Source organism: Acyrthosiphon pisum, chromosome A2 (genome assembly GCF_005508785.2).
Source record: "Acyrthosiphon pisum isolate AL4f chromosome A2, pea_aphid_22Mar2018_4r6ur, whole genome shotgun sequence".
Lineage (NCBI taxonomy): Eukaryota > Metazoa > Arthropoda > Insecta > Hemiptera > Aphididae > Acyrthosiphon > Acyrthosiphon pisum.
In genome coordinates, this window is record NC_042495.1 from 47940357 (window position 1) to 47958378 (window position 18022).

The 18022-nt window shown below is 30.5% G+C and overlaps 4 protein-coding genes across 6 annotated transcripts in view; 2 read left to right on the plus strand and 2 right to left on the minus strand.

Moving 5' to 3' along the window:
- LOC100163260 (nucleolin) lies at positions 1–4023 on the plus strand. Its single transcript, XM_001947228.5, has 6 exons — positions 1–334; positions 2001–2091; positions 2165–2393; positions 2464–2619; positions 2696–2836; positions 2904–4023. The coding sequence occupies exons 1-6, from the start codon at positions 292–294 to the stop codon at positions 3018–3020; spliced, it is 777 nt and encodes a 258-aa protein (XP_001947263.4). The 5' UTR covers positions 1–291; the 3' UTR covers positions 3021–4023.
- LOC100165334 lies at positions 3481–10012 on the minus strand. The gene is made up of 11 exons (XM_029489948.1): positions 9888–10012; positions 8495–8666; positions 8219–8407; positions 7216–7374; positions 5159–5399; positions 4965–5091; positions 4727–4834; positions 4512–4670; positions 4306–4454; positions 3945–4049; positions 3481–3883 (listed from the first exon to the last, which is right to left on the minus strand). The coding sequence occupies exons 1-11, from the start codon at positions 9975–9977 to the stop codon at positions 3481–3483; spliced, it is 1902 nt and encodes a 633-aa protein (XP_029345808.1). The 5' UTR covers positions 9978–10012.
- LOC100162554 (ADP-ribosylation factor-like protein 3) lies at positions 9897–14634 on the plus strand. Of its 3 annotated transcripts, none has more exons than XM_016809634.2 (4): positions 9897–10043; positions 11222–11482; positions 13870–14106; positions 14526–14634. In XM_016809634.2, exons 1-4 carry the CDS (start codon positions 9996–9998, stop codon positions 14565–14567), a joined length of 588 nt encoding a protein of 195 aa, XP_016665123.1. In that variant the 5' UTR covers positions 9897–9995; the 3' UTR covers positions 14568–14634. The 3 variants fall into 3 exon arrangements, with proteins under 3 accessions (XP_016665123.1, XP_008189861.1, XP_001949993.1); XM_008191639.3 differs by lacking the exon at positions 9897–10043 and adding an exon at positions 10060–10304 and having other exon boundaries at positions 11163–11482; XM_001949958.5 differs by lacking the exon at positions 9897–10043 and adding an exon at positions 10061–10304.
- LOC100167353 overlaps positions 14582–18022 on the minus strand; it is a 20370-nt gene continuing 16929 nt past the window's right edge. The window contains exons 4-7 of the mRNA XM_001947138.5: positions 17388–17577; positions 17044–17291; positions 16222–16309; positions 14582–16143 (exon numbers count right to left, since the gene is read on the minus strand). Of these exons, the coding sequence (XP_001947173.1) occupies positions 16063–16143; positions 16222–16309; positions 17044–17291; positions 17388–17577 (607 nt within the window). The 3' untranslated portion in view covers positions 14582–16062. The remainder of the gene's footprint in view (positions 16144–16221; positions 16310–17043; positions 17292–17387; positions 17578–18022) is intronic.

Below are 18022 nucleotides of genomic sequence, written 5' to 3' on the forward strand. Positions count from 1 at the left end.
CTATACGCTATCGTTCGCCCGCCACCACCTCACCCACCGCAAACTCATCACGCACACACACACCGACACGGACTAGCACGACTCACCGCCGCCGTTCATTTCGTATATTATCCGCTCGTTGGTACTTGGTTTTCGTGCGCCGAATTTTTCGCGGTCCGCCACTAGTGAATTAACCGTCGACCAACTGCCGACGTAATCGTTTTTTAATCTTTTTTTACATTTTTACACGGTTTCCCGCGGGGCAACTGAAAACCAATTCACGACGACGACGACTCCGTTACAATCATCATCATGTCCGACGTGTCCAAAGAAACGCTGAAGAAAGAGATCGCCGGTAATTATTATTGTGCACCACCATTACTATTCAACCGTGTTATGCTCTGCAACGGTTTTTCGCAATATTCTATTTGTCGCTTGGTTTTTTGTAAGCACGATTCGCGTCGGTTTCCGTTTGAAACCGCGCGATCATGTGGGGCTGCCCGTGATGGATGACGGCGGCGTCGCGCGTTTAAATCGTCCAACCCGATGCCGTTCCCGTGCGCGCGTCCTTGTTTTTGTTCAGACGCTTTTTTACCGGCCGTCCATAATATCTATCCTTTTTTGGTCAGTTTGCAACGACGATTTTATCGCTAATCCCGAACGCGGCGCGCCGCCGGCCCGCGTCACGACGGCGTGCCAATGGCGTCGCCGGTGTTTTAGATTTTTGGGCCTCCCGGCTGTCGGCTAGGTGTTTTGGACGGCCGTTCCGTGTAAATACATTTTTTCCGGCCGATTTTCCGTCTTGTCATTTTCTGCGCGGGGGACGAATTATTGTTATAAATGACGTCCGCCGTCGATGCGCCGCCGATTTCCGCTAGATGGCGCCCCGTCCGACCGAGGTGTAAACAAAAGCGGCGTCCTGAAAATTAAACCGTCGGCGGCGACGCTACCGTTCCTATTCCACGGCCGAATATCATAATGATATTCGCTTCCACGGCTAAGCTGCCGCTGCCGTTTTTTCGGTTTTTTGAAACGTTTACCATTATCAAATATCGTTCACAACAAAATATTGGCTATGTTGCCCATTAATCATTATTAATTATGTTTTATTCGTATGATTATTGTAATTTGTGCATATTATACTATGGGTTCCCATAGAGTTGGATTTATTTTCAATAAATTACTAAAATTACTAAGGGCCAGTTGCACCGTCTACGGTTAAACTTCGATTAAGCTTAATCAGCTGATAACAGATATTTAACCGGGCAAATTCGGCCATATTTTTTTTTATGAAAATTGTAAATATTGGTACCTTTCTATTTTATTATTATGATTTTTATTTATTTCATCGTTATGGAATATTCAATGTAACCTACGTGCCTATGAATGGAATAGTTACATACTACATTATCTAAATCATAGTATTATGTTCATTAGTTTAAAATTTTGTTGATAAATTAATAATTTCTTCATACCTATATCGTTATTGTTAATTAGTTATCGAAAATGTAGTGGTTCTAAGTTTTGACTATACTCCGTGCCACGAAAGAAGTAAACTGTGACCCGACCAAATCGCAGTCGTATCCGCGCATCCCCAGCCTATTTGACATGTGGACGTTGCACGATCACAACTGTCAACGGTCGGCAACATTATATAGTAATACTATTATTATGTATCATGTTATAAAATGGGGCCTTGGAACGGTCGCTGCCGTTAGTCTGTGTACGTGTAACAGGTTACTTCTCTTGTGGCACAGAGTATAGGGTTGGGATTTTTTTTTTAACTCGCGGATCAAACTTTTTGAAATGTAATACTATTAAAAAATTGGGATATTGGCATCCTGCTTTATTAAAAAGTGGGATTTGGGACATTAAAAAAAAACTTTATTAACTTATACTTTATCTGTGTTGTACTTATTTAATCCTAGTTGTGACTATTATTCATTCCAACAACTTGTATTATACTGTATAATATACGTATACATATTATGTTTTAATTTTTAAATTGTTTTTTTTTTTAGCTCTCCTAAAAACAGCAGATTTGACAAAAACCTCTGCAAAGAAAATTAGACAGGAACTTGAAAAAAAATTAGACACAGATCTTGATGATCGGTAATATATTTTATTTTTGATTACAAACAATTGAAAATTGTTTACTTATATTTTTATGATTGTTATTGTATAGGAAAAAAGAAATTGACACATTAGTAATGGAAGCTATTAAAAAAGCTAAAGCCACCAAAAAGAATGGCAAAGGTGATAGTGATGATGAGAATGACGACGATGATGATGATGATGCAGAAAATGATGAGGAAGATGAAGAGGAAGAAGAAGAAGTGAAACCAGCCAAAAAAGCAGCCGCTCCTAAGCGTAAGAAGGCTGATAGCAGTGATGAAAGTGCTGGATCTGACGATGTAAATAATTCATCATAATGAATAGTTTTTCATTATTTTAACTAATTCCTACAAATTAAATTTTATGTAGGATGATGGTGACAAAAATGACGGTGACTATAGCCCTAAAAAAGGTACCCCATCTAAAAAGAAGGCCCCAGTGGCCAAACGGGGACGTAAGAAGAAGGATGATAGTGACAGTGATGAAGACTGGAAAGGAGCCAAAAAAGGAGCGAAAAAAACTGGGGTACAAATTTAACATATTATTTAATAAATTGTTTATTATTTTGAATTTGTATTAAATAACTATTTAATTATTACAGGCCAAACGAGGAGGTAATAGTGGTTACACAAAATCAGTAGCACTTAGTCCTGAACTTGCTTCTCTCATGGGATCTGAAGCTTTACCACGTCACGAAGTTGTTAAAAAAATGTGGGCAATCATTAAAGAGAGAAATCTTTATGTAAGTTTTACAATAAATTCTAAGATTGTAATTAAATTATATTCCTAATATACATTTGTATTTTTAGGATCCATCTAACAAACAATATGCTATTTGTGATGATGATTTGATGAAAGTTATTGGAGTTAAACGTTTCAGAACTTTTGGTATGATGAAGTTCTTAAAAAATCATTTTATATCATAACTGTTTTATGTACTAGAAAAAAATGTTTACTGATATATCCTACTCCCTCCCTCCCCAATATCTTCATTTATCTTAAAATTATGTTTACCCTTTGTGTTTCTTCAATATTTGTGGAAGTTCATGGTAATTTTTTTTTTTATCAATGAGAAACTGTTTCTCAAGTATTATAATTTTTCATTCCTAAAAAAAAAATTTAATTAAAAGGTCTTGGCATGCAATTTAAGTTGATGTCATTTTTGAGTGAAATATATTTTTTTTTAAACTTTTTTTTCATACTTTGCACACTTGCTAGGTATAAATATCTAGCTATAAATGTTTTAATGTATAAACGTATTTGTAAACAATTATAACAAGCATTTTTGTGTTTTTAGAATACTTTTACAATAATTTTAAGACATTAATCTACATCATAATTAATTTATAATTGAATAATAATAACTTAATGCCTATGATACTGTTTTCAATCTTTGAATTTTGTTAAACAATTGTTAGTGAACCTTATTGTTGTAGTTGAGCACTTAAAACTGTTTATATCATCATACTCTAGAGCTGCATAAGGCTTGTTTTTAAAGCGTATGGACGAATGAGGAACTGACTGATTTGTATTGGTCGCTTTTTCACTCATAGTGTTACTGCCAACATCACACGATTTAGTTTGCACTTGAACTGATTTGTAGACATCAATAGTTTGTGCACTTTGAGTTGTTACTTTTGATGTTGCATTGTTGGTGTCAATTACTTTCTTATTCATACATTTTTTTATTTCCTTTGTTTTATGGATGTTTTTATTTATTGCACTTGTGCCGTTTGGATAAAATGCTGTTTGTACTTGTGCATCTTTGTACTTGTCCTTTTCACTCATTCTATACATGTATAGATTATACATTTAGCATTCTATTAAAGTTACAGAATGAAGCTACTTACAGTTCATTTGAATTGTGTTGTGTTTCTGCCATTTGTTCATATAAGTGGAAAAATGATAATAAATGTGTTTTAGACCTCATTAAGTTTAAAAAGTGGTACAAATAGCTGTAGAAATATTATATTTGTATTAAATATGTAATCTATAATTTATGAAATTATAATGTAATAAATATTGATAAAATTATATAATATAATTATGCCATTATGGTATTGAGACCCTAAAAAAAACTATAGTTTAACCAGGTTTACAATGGTTATGTAGATATTTTAGAACAAGTTATTTTTAATATCATTAGTATCAAGATAATAAATTAACATTTTAGATATTTTTTAACCTGTAAAATGTTTTGCAACAACTTACTATGTTGGTTTGGTACCAAAATGTAGTGCTGCTTGAATACTCGCAAATCCGAACCATTCATCAGAATACTGTATTACACCTAAGCTTTTGTCATGTTTTATTAATGTTCCATCGGTTTCGACTATCATGACCACACAATATCCATCTGCCTATATAAATATTTATTTGATTATTATATAAATTTGTATACAATGCTAAACATTTACAAATAAGTTCCTTGTATCATCTGTGCTGGTTGTAGGTGGATGCCATTCACACATGGGATGTAATGGATATGTTTCAAAAATTGTATACAGTTCTTCAGTATCTGTTAGAATTGTATCCATGATAGACTTATTATTGATTTCCTCACTAATATTATTTATCTAAAAATAACATGTATAGGCAATATGTTTCTTATTGATTCTATAATAAAAATTACTTCATATGTCAATTGTTTCATGGTCAATATTAAATTACATGTAATGCTTAGGTGGTTCATAATCCCTCTAATTTCACTCCAAATAATTGTTACATTATTGAATTCTGGCTGAAAATATCATTTAATTTAAACTTAATTTTGCTGGTATTTATTTATATAAAAACAATTTAAACTTTAATTAAATTGCACAGCAATCAAGTCATAACAATTCAATGTGTATTCAGAATCTAGTACTCACACAGATTGTATCCTCACCAAAGTCATTTGTATTTTTTAATTGTTTTATTTCTTTCAATATTATGTTGAATTTAATGAGTAATGCGGGTAATTCAATTTTTAATTTATTTAAATCATTTTTGATTATTCTAAAAATGTAATTATGACATGTTAATATTCAAATATTTTATGTGGGTAATACTTGCGTTGACATACTCTAAATTTTTTTGGTACTGTAGATAAAATACCAATACTGTTTTATAATCATTCAGTTTTTTTATTGTAACAGTTGCAAAATTAATCCTTATAACAAATATTGGAGCTAAAATCTCAGTGTATACTTTATAGCATTGAAGTATCCATGAAGTTGTCATCATCACTTTCTTAAAACTATCTCTTAACTCCTGATCAATATTTTTTAGAAGCAAATCAACAGCATTAGGAAGTGTATCTATCACTAAAAATGTTGAAGGTAAGTATTAGTACATACTGAAGATAATAAACAATATAGGAGAATAGAACCTAAAGTGTTCTTTCAGATTGGTAGAGGAGCGAGGAATATTATATTATTTTAACACATGTGTTTTTCTTTGGCACGTGGTTTCTGATATAAATTTTGATCTAGTTGATAGCGAATGGGTTAGGTATGGGCGTATATATTTTAAGTTGTAACGTTACATCAGTTATTGACAAATTGGTTTTGTTTTTATTTAAGAGGATGTCACACCTGCATGTGTTGTCACCGTCTTACAGATGTACAACATGGCAAAAACTGTTTTTCGCGGGACAACTTTTCTCGCACCATAATATTTGTTGTAGAGCTACCAAATTTTCATAACACATAAAGAAGAACATCTTTTTTAATTGCACTATCCAATCATTTCTTTTAAGCAAATAAAAAAAACCAGAAGCAAATAACTTTTATTGTATTTATGTTATCTAAAATATGGGCACGCTCTGTTGCATGGATAATTTTCCACCCTATGTGTTCAGTAATTTTGGAGCCACTACTACAAACAGATAAAAGTTGTCCCGCACAAAATAGTTATGTTGTACATTTGTAAGACGGAGACAACACATGCGGGTGTGACATCCTCTTAATTAATTATTGTTTTTGTGTTAATTTAGAAAGGAATATTCGTAAATGTACCAAATATTTATGTTAGCATTTTCCTGACATAATATAATTTTTAAAATATTTATGCTAGGTTGAACTAAATATTAAATCAATTAAAAGTGAGCTAATGGTCCCTTAAACAAGAGTTAGTGGTTCCACACAATCTCTATGTAGGTATAGTATCTATAAAAAAAAAGTATAGAAAATTCTATGAACTGTATTGTCACAACATTTCCACCACACTCTGCGTGCGCAAAAAAGTGGGTAAACTTACGGGGAATAGAGTATAATATAGGAACCTATTAGGTATAGCTATAGGCTATAGCTTTCAACAAAGTTAATTTTTTTGTCATTTTAAATACCTATTAGACGTAGTGTCGTAGTGACTATGTATTTTTTTATAGATACCTACATAAGTCATAAATACACATTGTAATTTTTAAAATATCTGATTAATTTTAAGCTAATTCAAAACTAAATACTACATTTGCGCTAACAAATACCACCATTATGCGATACCTACGTAGGAAATTACCAATAACTTATAACTAATAAGTAACAAAAAATAATTGAATATGATATAATTTTATAATTTAGGCACCTATATAAATATACAATCATTAATAATATATACCTACCTAATATTATACCATCAAGGGAATATATAATAATAATATTATAGTAACGAATTCGGAATTAATTCAACCTACTAAATATATATAATATAATAAAAAAAAAAAATAAAATACCTATTTATAGTATAGTAACTACCTATACTCGGTACCTATGTATAAGTTATAGTAGTATAATTTATAGATATGTACTACCTACTATATGTATATCTACCTACCTATTAAAAAATTATGAGATATTTATAGAAGATTTTTTCGTATTCAACTACCATTTATTATCTGTTACAATGTTACGATTGCCTATTGAATTATCTATAGATATATTTGATTTCAAATTTAAAACATTCATCATAGTTATTAGTACCTACATACCTACCTATAGCCTATAATAGGTATCAATATTACCTACGGTGACCGCTATGCTTTTGGTAAACACGAAGACGAGGTACACTCAAAAGTTGAAGCCTGATATTTAGATTATGTTAGAGAAAGTTCCCAGATTTTTTCGATTGATTTATACGTACTGTCCAATGTTTCATCTCTAATATCTTTACGATCCATGTTGTAAAGCCAAATGCCACATATCAAGTTTGATATTTCTTTCAATTGATTTATTTTTAAAGATTGTAATTGGTTATCAAATTCTGATGATTTTGTTTGATTTAAAACGTTATTTAATGTATCTGAAAGAATGAAAGGTATCCTTATGATTAATTGTCAAATACTGAAATAGGTATCCTATAGATTATAATTATCTAATATTAATATTATACAAGTTGTAAATGTATTGTATTTATAGGGTTTTGATTCTTAAAGATTATAATGAATAATGGTTATATTAAGATTGTGGGTTGCCCGAGCTAGGTATTTGCCCAAACATACCACATTTTGGGTCGATTCGCCCAAATGGTATACGTCCGAACGACGATTGCAAAACTTGTCTTATATACTAGTTGCTATAGTTACCTATACCTACTAAATATTATAGGTAAATACCTAATAATTTAAGGAGTTTTGGAGCTCCAAAAAATACTCTAGCGTATTTATGTTTTTAGGAATAATATTTAGGATGCTCATATAACACATACCTACCTACATTTTAACTGAACCATTGTGTGAGTAGTTAATTAACATTACTGACTACTGTGAACTTTAAGTACTAATTACTATATGACTATATACGTTCCTTATCGATCAGCAAGGTTACACATACATATTATAATACAAGTCCAGAATTCCAAGAACAATCTCACTTAAGCACGCGCATGCACAGCTCAATATTATTTTAAAATATCTTAGAGTGCAAAATTTAAAAACTAAGGAACATTGACTTTTAAATGCAACATAAATTCAGAACTTATCTGAAAAATTCAACATACTACGAGTTAAACATAAAGTGTCTCGTCTTGCTCAAGGTACTCCTACCTATTGTAGGTATATATGCATATTATAATATATCTACGCTATATTGCGGAATATGATCAAAATTGCCCTTTGGATCAGATGATATATTTATTATTTACTAACCAGAAATTTCCTGAATGAGTATTGGTGAAGTCGGATCACCCATATAGTTGGATAAAATGATGAACTGTATTATTTTTTGATAATATGTGCTCATTTTGTTGCCAGTGTGGTTCACGTTATCTAAAATGTCGTTCAATAATGGTCTAATTTTTTGATCATTTTCTTCATTAACTTTATTTATGATAAATTCTGTGAATGTAATGTTGTTAAAAGTATAGATAAGTATAGATATGGTCATATTGATTTAATTAGTTTATTGTATAATTTTTTGTATACCTCTATTTTTATAGTCGTGTTCTATGAGTAATTGCATTTTAATGCATAATATAGCTGGGTCCTTATGAACAGATAAACACTGAACACATTGGTCTATAATTCTGTTCATTGTATTCTTCAATGGCTGTTTTTGTAAATTCTTCACGTTGGGATTCAACAACCAGCATTTAAACTACATTATAATTATAAGAAACAATATAAAAGTGTAATAGGTATTCTATTTATTTAAATGTTGATACTTATAAATTTAAATAGGTATAGGCAATAATCATATAGGTAGATACCTAATGTCATCTGCTCCGATCGTTGTTTATGATAATTGTGTATAATTTTTTGTAATTTCTTTTAATATACCTATTTATACAAAATAAACAAGCGTTTGCGCAAAGGTCAGTCAGGATACGCTGTGCCTAGGTACCTACTCGATTATAATTTGTTTATATAATAATAATATGTAATACAATATTGAATTTAGGTATTAGGTAAGTACGTAAAATAAAAATATAGGGATCGGTACCTATATCTTACACCTATATTAAATATTAATAATTGATTTGGAAATAACATACCAGTTATTATAAATATTTATAATAATGCGTCCTATTCTAACCCAAATATATCTTATTATATCATTGCTCCTATTAATATCATGGAAGTGTGACTATAGATACCATAACATACTATATAAATACCTATATAGTATATTATACTCATATATTGACGAATTGTGTGTTTGTTGGGAATTTGGAAGAGTAGTGACCTAGTCGATAGTGGTAAAAAAATGTTTGCCCCACCCGAATATTAGGATTGGAACTATTAAGTATTAATTTGAATACTTATATATTATTTGTATGATTATAAAGAATAAACGTATCCATAGAAAATACAAATAATGAAAGAAAATTTTATACTTTTTTACTATAATGTAGGATGGGTATATACAATTTATCTACGCATGGCTACAATAATAATAATAATAGCTACACCTATGTACCTATTTGTTCATTATTTAATCCGGCTCGAATGAGTTGAATTTAGGTAGTTGGGTACAAAAAAAAAATGTAATCACCAATTATTGAGTTTTTTAAACAATTTTTAGTATTTTTATATTTGCTATTTAATAATTGTATGGTAATTATAGTTGGAAATTAATGTTAAAAACATTTAAAAATTTTAAGACAAAAAAAGATATAAAGCCACCCGTGCGGCGTGTATCTCTCGTATAGTTAGGTCTTAGTCCTTAGGTTTCACAGCTGTTCAACCATTTTGATCGTTCGACGCTCATTAACGAATTTTAAAAAAAATTGCACTTATTTTATACATTAGATAAAATATACTAATCTTAAATTTGATTATTCTTGTCGATGCTTGTCTGATTGCAGCGAACACTTACAAATACAGATGCCAGTTCTTCGGAAACTTGCACACCCAGTTCGAAGCATCCTTGGATCACTTTCCGAATATATTTGTCTTCCGGCAACATAATGTACGCTAAATTGTGATGATTGTGTTGCCAAACACGCGCCGCACATACCGCAGTACAACACAGGTGATAGAAATTTTAAATGTTATATTATTATTTCCATAGCAACACGATTACCACAAAGAACATAAACAAAAAACAAAAGAACATAACCGATATACGCAACACGAATCGATAGAAAATGACATAGTTCTCTTTCGTTATTGTTAAGAATAAAATAGGTAAGTGCCTAGTGTTCATTTTTTCCATTAGTAAATTAAAAATAATATGACGGAAACTGCAGAGTAAGCATATTGTGGTGATCGGACCAGTACCCATCGAAAAATGGTAAGTATTATTATTTATAATAAAAATTAGGTATCGTCATAAAGTATTTAGTATTATCAATAGTAAACTATAATAGGTGCCTATTATTATTTTTAGTACAAAACATATTAATAACTAAGAAACAACTCATTCGGATTTTGAATAAATATCTATTTATTTAAAATGATGTGTCGTAGTCTTAAATTTTACATTTTCTACAAGAACCTACATTCTATTGTACCTATAATACAAAATTCATTAAACTTACGACGCATGCATATTTAATTATAAAATAAGTGTAAAAACGGTAATATACTTCTTAAATATTACAATGATCAGGTTTTAATGTGTTTGTAAAATAAATACGGTGTAATAGAATATCCTGTATAATATATTATTATATACCGAGTGATCACTTTAAACATAAGACACTCATTATTTCAATAGCATTGATTATAATATTGTTATTGAAATTATATATTTTTACTATTTTTTATACTTATTATTTTTTTTAATTGTTTACTATTTTAAAATTATGACAACATGCATTTTTAGTTCCTTATTCTAAAGCAGAGTATTTTTCGGAGTACCTACTTCGATACATACAAATTGAATATTTGACCAGTAGTTTGTGAACGGACTACGGAGTGCCCCGTAAAATGTTGATCCAATATTCCGCTCGTCGATGCCTACTTTAAATACTTTATACTTATAAGTACTTGTGTCCGAAATTTGATTTTTATTGACAGCGATTACAATAATATATACGTCATATGTTATAATGATATTGGTCGCATAATAATTGACGTTTTTGATATTTGGCGTTGTGATGTTTTGATTCTTGTCGATAATTAATCATTATAATTATATATTTATTAGTTTATATTTTAGTACGTAATACACGAGTACAATAATATCGAACAACGAAAATGCTGCAGGGGTTGTTGTCGATGTTGAAGCGGTTGCGGTCGTCACCGGACAAGGAGCTTCGCATCCTACTTCTGGGTCTGGACAACGCGGGAAAGACGACGCTGATGAAGAAACTCGCGTCGGAGGACGTGTCACACATAACGCCCACGCAGGGTTTCAATATTAAGTCCGTGCAGGCGGATGGCATGAAATTGAATGTATGGGACATTGGCGGGCAGCGCAAGATAAGACCGTATTGGCGCAACTATTTCGAGTTCACCGATATACTAGTAAGTATAGGTCGTGGGTATAGAATAAAAAGATTCTAAATCATTTTTATGAAATTTTCCAGGAGAGCAATTTTAATATTTGAGTTCAAATATTTTACTCGTTGAACAACATTTTTTGAAAACTAAAGTTTTAAGAAACTTGTATAGTTTAATTCACTAGGTATATTATAATAATAATGTGCTGTATTGGTTGATATACAAAGTATAAAATGTTTAGTACTTATTTGAAAAGTTATACAATATTAGAATACCTATTTAGAACCTTTTCATCCTAAAATAAATAAAAATATATTTAATTAGAACTTTTTTATTTTTATTTATTATATATTTATTATTGTTAGCTGAATCCTTTTCAGAATAATGCTTTCTCATTGCTACCAATCTAAACATAGTAATAAATATGAAACGTCGAAATGTGTATCTCGATCGTAAAATTCTGTTGATACCTGAATGTAATAATAAAATTGTTAGGTTTATTATTGGTAGGGATTAATTTAATTAGAACCTTTCCGAACTAATGTATTGTTAACAATTTGGTTCCATTAACCGAGCGTTTTCAATTTGATTAAATTGTGTTTATAATTTAATTTTTGGCGATTTAGGACCTTTTACTTTTAAAAAAATTAGCAATAATGATCGTATAGTCATGAATGTTAGCTTGAAAGATGCGCCTTTGCATTCCAAAACCATTTTAGTTAAAAAGTGACTTTTGAAAAAAATGCGATTTAGAACTGCATTTTCATTCTAGACCCATGAGGTACAATAATATAATAGGTAACACAATAATGGTGATAATAATATTAATAAAATACTATGCGCTATCGCAAATAGGAGGTCGCCTCCTGGAGGTGAATTATTATGGGCTTATAAGTATTGGTGTGGCGTGTAAATGCTGTTTTATGAAGTGCCTTTGTGCCACAATAAAAATTCGGTGGGCGGGTCCCGGGTGCAGATCGGATGCGAAAAACTGTAGATCAGTGAATTTGAGATAATAAACTGTTTAATAACTAACAAATAATAAAAAAACTACTACATTTAACTTACCGTACAATCGATAAAAATGTGGGTTATAAAAGTATTATATATATTACTATTTAATAGATACTTCTAGTCATGACCCATAACAAAACTAACAAATGAACTACGAGTTATGCATTTAGCCGATTTAACTGCCTATATTTAGGTAATATTAATTATTAAATCATTACATAATATACAATATTATACGTACAACCTATTTAGTCCAAATGTGGTACATTAATATACGACTTAACATTTTATTGGTAGCATGATAATGTTAACATTTTCATCATATTAAATTATTAAGGTTTTATGCAATTTCTGTAGTTTGAATATGAACTATTGAGTGCAATGGAGTATTAAAACGAGTAACGATAAACAATTGTTATATATAATTATACTCTAATATAATGCTTCTCAGACACCCTATTTAGATTCATAAAAATAGAGACACGAACTTATAATAATTAAAGGATTTTTTTAAAAACAACACATATATACTTAAATGTAAATTCAGAATGAGACTAAATATTATCTTCACAATTGTTTTTTTCTTATCCATGGTTTGTGCCACGACACCATAATTATATCATATATTTATACTTTGCACACGTACAATATCTTCTTCTACTATAAAGGCTTTGCCTTGCCGTTGCTAACCCCAAATGTTGGGAGAATTAATGCAGTGATCTTCCGTTGTCTTCTGCATCGCAATAGCGCCTCTTATTTCTAAGGAGTGTTATTCAAGTATACAAATATAATTATAAAAACATTGATACAAACAATGCTGCTACCCATTGTTTGGTTAATTTTGGTCACCTCTTACAACAGGCATGGACTACTGCGAGTGTATTCTAGCCCTCACGGCTTCACCCACAGAGCAACAAATTTAATATAAATAAACAATTATGTTTTTTGCGATACACATCATTTCTGCGACACACCTGTTGAAAACCACAACTCTACTAGTTACAATGGCTCATTCAAACTATTCAAAAATATTCTGTTACTTGAATGAATTTGATGATAATTTCAAGTGAATTTAGTAAATAAAAAGTTCTACGTTCTCTGTACCTAGGTATAAACTATATAACCACACAATTAATATATTAATATAATTCATACCTATACATATCAATTTTAAATACTGAAACATAATTTATTTGAATAAATACATACACAATTATTGGATGTAATTTGAGGTTACCGTGCATGGTGTGAATTACTACCCATACATTTGTACATTTAATAAACGGAATCGGGACAATAACAGCTATTGTTGAGTTTATTAATTAAAAGTGATTTTAAATATTATGTACCTACCTATATTATACTTCAATAAATATTTGTTTGGGTTCGTGTTGCAGATTTACGTTGTGGACAGCGCAGACAGAAAACGTGTGGACGAAACAGGATTCGAATTGAACGAACTGCTCAACGACGACAAACTACTCGGTGTACCAGTGTTGGTATATGCCAACAAACAAGACTTGGCGCTGGCGGCAAAAGCTTCGGAAATAGCGCAAGAACTCAACTTGCACCTAATTCGTGATCGGCCCTGGCAAATACAAGCGTGTTCAGGCATACGCGGGGAAGGCATCAAAGTAAGTAATTTTGATTGGGTTGTACCATTGGGCATAGGTATATGGTTTTATTCCGGTTTTATGAGGTACCTACCTTAATACCTTATAATGATTTGTAAAATATAATGTATATTGTGCATAAATAAATATAATATAATGTTCTATGGACTATTATATTGTTTTCATTGATCATCATCGATCACATTTATTTCACTTTTGATTACAATTTATATTCTATTTTTTAAGCTATCAAACCTTAAACAAATTTGTTTTTGTTTAAAGATACAACAAAGTGAAGTGATTAATTTAATGTTTTGGGAGGCTAAGCCAATCTCCTTTCCCCGATCTGTATCTACGATTATAGATTATAATATGTATAACAATATAATCTGTTTTACTATTATATGAATATGATTATTATTTTTCAATTTTTTTTTTAGGAAGGATTGGAATGGATCAGTCAAAATGTAAAAAAGAAGTAATTATGTACATTTAATGAATATTTTGTTCACACTAATTACTATAGTTTATTTCATAGGTTTATGTAAGAATTACAAATTAGTGTAATATTTTATTATCATAATATTTTTTTAAACATGTCGAATATATATTATATATATAAAAAAAATAATATACTATATATTTAAAATATACGTTTTTGCTTATATCTAGTCCTGCTATATACTATACAATATAAATATAATATGTTAGTTAAATTATATAATTATGTATTATATTAGATTATATAATAATCTATAACTATATATATATATATGTGTACCTACTATAGCTACAACTCTTACAACTGAATATGTTACTGACGAAAGACGAATGTTTTATATTATGATTAAAATTAAATAATTTGACTTCTCTGAAGTCAATAAATCTTGGTAAAACATTAAAACAATATTAATTACTAGAATTTGATTTATTTTAACATTTCACAAAGATCGGTAGGTATAGGTGCCACCTTATTTATCGCGAAATAACCACACAATGAGTTCGTCGTCATATTATATGCATTTCCTATATCTAATAAGTAGGTAAGTAAGTGCATTAATTGTATTGCATTTTATATCAGCGTGTTCGTTTTTTACAATAAATTCAAAATTATAACGAAAGACTTGACAGCATATTATATTAGATTTATTCGTAAATCGCTTAATAGCATCCATAGTATAATTGGGGATTAAATTGTTAGGATCGTCATTGACGATGACGGGTGCATCACTGTAGAATATTAGAATCGAAAACAATTTGATTTAGTAAGTAGGTACCTAACCTATTATAATATAATATTATTTATCTCGTTGCTTTGTATAAAATCATCAAAAATAACGGTACACAAATAATTTAAGTATAATATTGTAGAAAACGAATTACAATATCAATTAAATATTCTATGAAGCTATCAATCGGTGTACGAATAATATAGGTACCTATACACTTTATCAGTAAAATAATACTGTGTTAGCTTTTTTTGCCATTAGGACGGTGTATTATCACCAAACGGTACTTTGATCTAGTCCGAAAGACATAATTATTTCATATGGAACTCTATAGTATAAAATGAATCATTTGAGTTCCATCTGCACTTCCATAAGGTCCCCTGTTAAAATATTTCGGGATGGTAAAATACCTATATAAAGTTAAATGCGGTTTTGTTCCGCAAAATACATTACCTACCTAACAGTAAATTATATGCAAAAAATAATTTAGTAAATGTAAACATTATACATAATATATATATAAAAAAGATTATAAAACAAAATTATGGTAGTATATCAGTGGTGGCTTAAACTAGGTTTAAGTACCCGAGTACCTAGTGTACACCCCGTTTAGAATTAAAATACATATTATATGAATATTATAAAATGTTCAAAAACCAAAATTGATGAAACAGCCTTTGAAACTATGCATATTATGTATATCCGCAATTTTTGATAGTTTTTTGTTGTTTGTTTTTACACTCTACTATTAGAGTTCGTTGTGGAAATATTCAGTCGTAGCTTTCAAATCTTCTTCGTGGAATTCTTGACAATTTGCCGAATATTTAGTCTAAACAACACATATGAAAATTAATCTTGGTGATGAAAACAAAAATAGTGATTTCACCGATAAAAAAAAACAACTTACCGAACAATTGTGGTCTTCGGTTGCGGCGTTGTAAAGTTTCCAGAACGGCGTTCCCGTTTGTCCGGACAGGAACCATGAAGCGATTAAACTGTTAAACAAAATAATAGTCGTAAATGAGAGATTTCGAAGTTATTAATTAATTTCAATTTATTTTATATTAACTAGGTATCCTATAGGCAAAGAATGGAAAATTATAGTAAGTATTTTAAATAATGCGTTTTAAAAATACTATCTGTTCTAAATTCAGCCTGAGATTATACGCGCGTAACCGCTATAATACATGAATCTCAAATTATCATTAATTCATCATTATCATTAATTCATCAATATTCATAATAAGTGTTATAGTATGTAAATGTTTGAATGATACTACCTATTGTTATAATTGCTTTTAAAACATTTACTTTAATACACCTTAGGTATATCCATAAAACAAGATAAACATAAAGATACATTTAAAACTTTATAAAAAAAAATAGTGGCTTGGCGCGTTGGCTGCTATCAGTCATGCAATGTAACTGAGAGTAAGTAGTGTCCGCTTCTACTAGATCCCGGATGGGTGACCACCCGGGTTCGTAGTAGCAAAAACCTTTCCACACATACACGTTAATCTATAAGCAACTTGTTAATTATTCCTTGCATATTTTTAATTATCATACCCGTACAAAAAGAACTTTTAGTATTATCTATTTTAAATACAAATATTATACATATACTTAAATGTTTTAAAATAGCTCGATAATGAGATAATAATACATTCATGGGCCGTTGTAAGCGTTAACTATGCGTTTAAAATATATATTTAGGTTAGTTAACACATACCTGGATAGTTTTGTGACACCTGGTTTGAGTCCTGTTTTGCTATCTGGATATTGGCCTTTGCGATTGATGCTACACACCAAGTAACGATCACATTCTGGTTTCTTGCCCACGAACCTGTACACCCTCCACACCCTGAGTATCGGGTCAATCAACTCGTGATTCAACAATTCCGATAGCTTCTCTTCGATTTCCTTGGAAGTTAAATGCTGCAAGCTCAATCCTTTGCTTTGACCCAACCTAAACACATCCTACACGAACAAGCAAACATACACATATATAGATACGTATTATGACGTCTTATAACATTTGCCTAATTTAATACCCCTAAAACGTCTTATACGTACTTGTAAGTATGCTATCGCTGGTTTGATGTATGTAGCGGAATTGACTTTGAGTCCGAACTGTCGTTTAAACACAGCGTCGGCCAGGAAGCTCAGCGATTCTGCTGGTCGTGCTGAATCGAACTGAGCCGCTTTAGAATAACCTTGAGACTTTAAGAATCCATTCATTATGAATTGTGTCGTCGACAAATATCTGTAAAACACGACGTTATAAAGGTATTATAGTTATATTTGGGTACTTTAGCTATAGTGACCCGAAGCCCATAATGCAATCTTAAACAAAAATCGTGTTTTGATCGTATATGATATACATTTAACATTTTCTGATTTTACATCGTATAATGTATTATGAGTAGTTAGGTAGGTAGGTAGGTAGAAAGGCACTATAATATAGTATTATCTTATCACTGTATGGATCTGGACTGACGCCATAAACAAAACGTAGGTATATAGTACCTATCTATGTCTGGAGACATCATCACAGACACATATAACAATATTGGTTTTTGGGAATGAATCCGAGATGCTAATCTTATTTTATTTATTCGTAGGTATTAGGTATGCGCGCGTATTATCTAATTAAAAAAAATATCGAGAAAAATATTTACTGCAGCCGAGTATCTATAGTCATTGTTGGT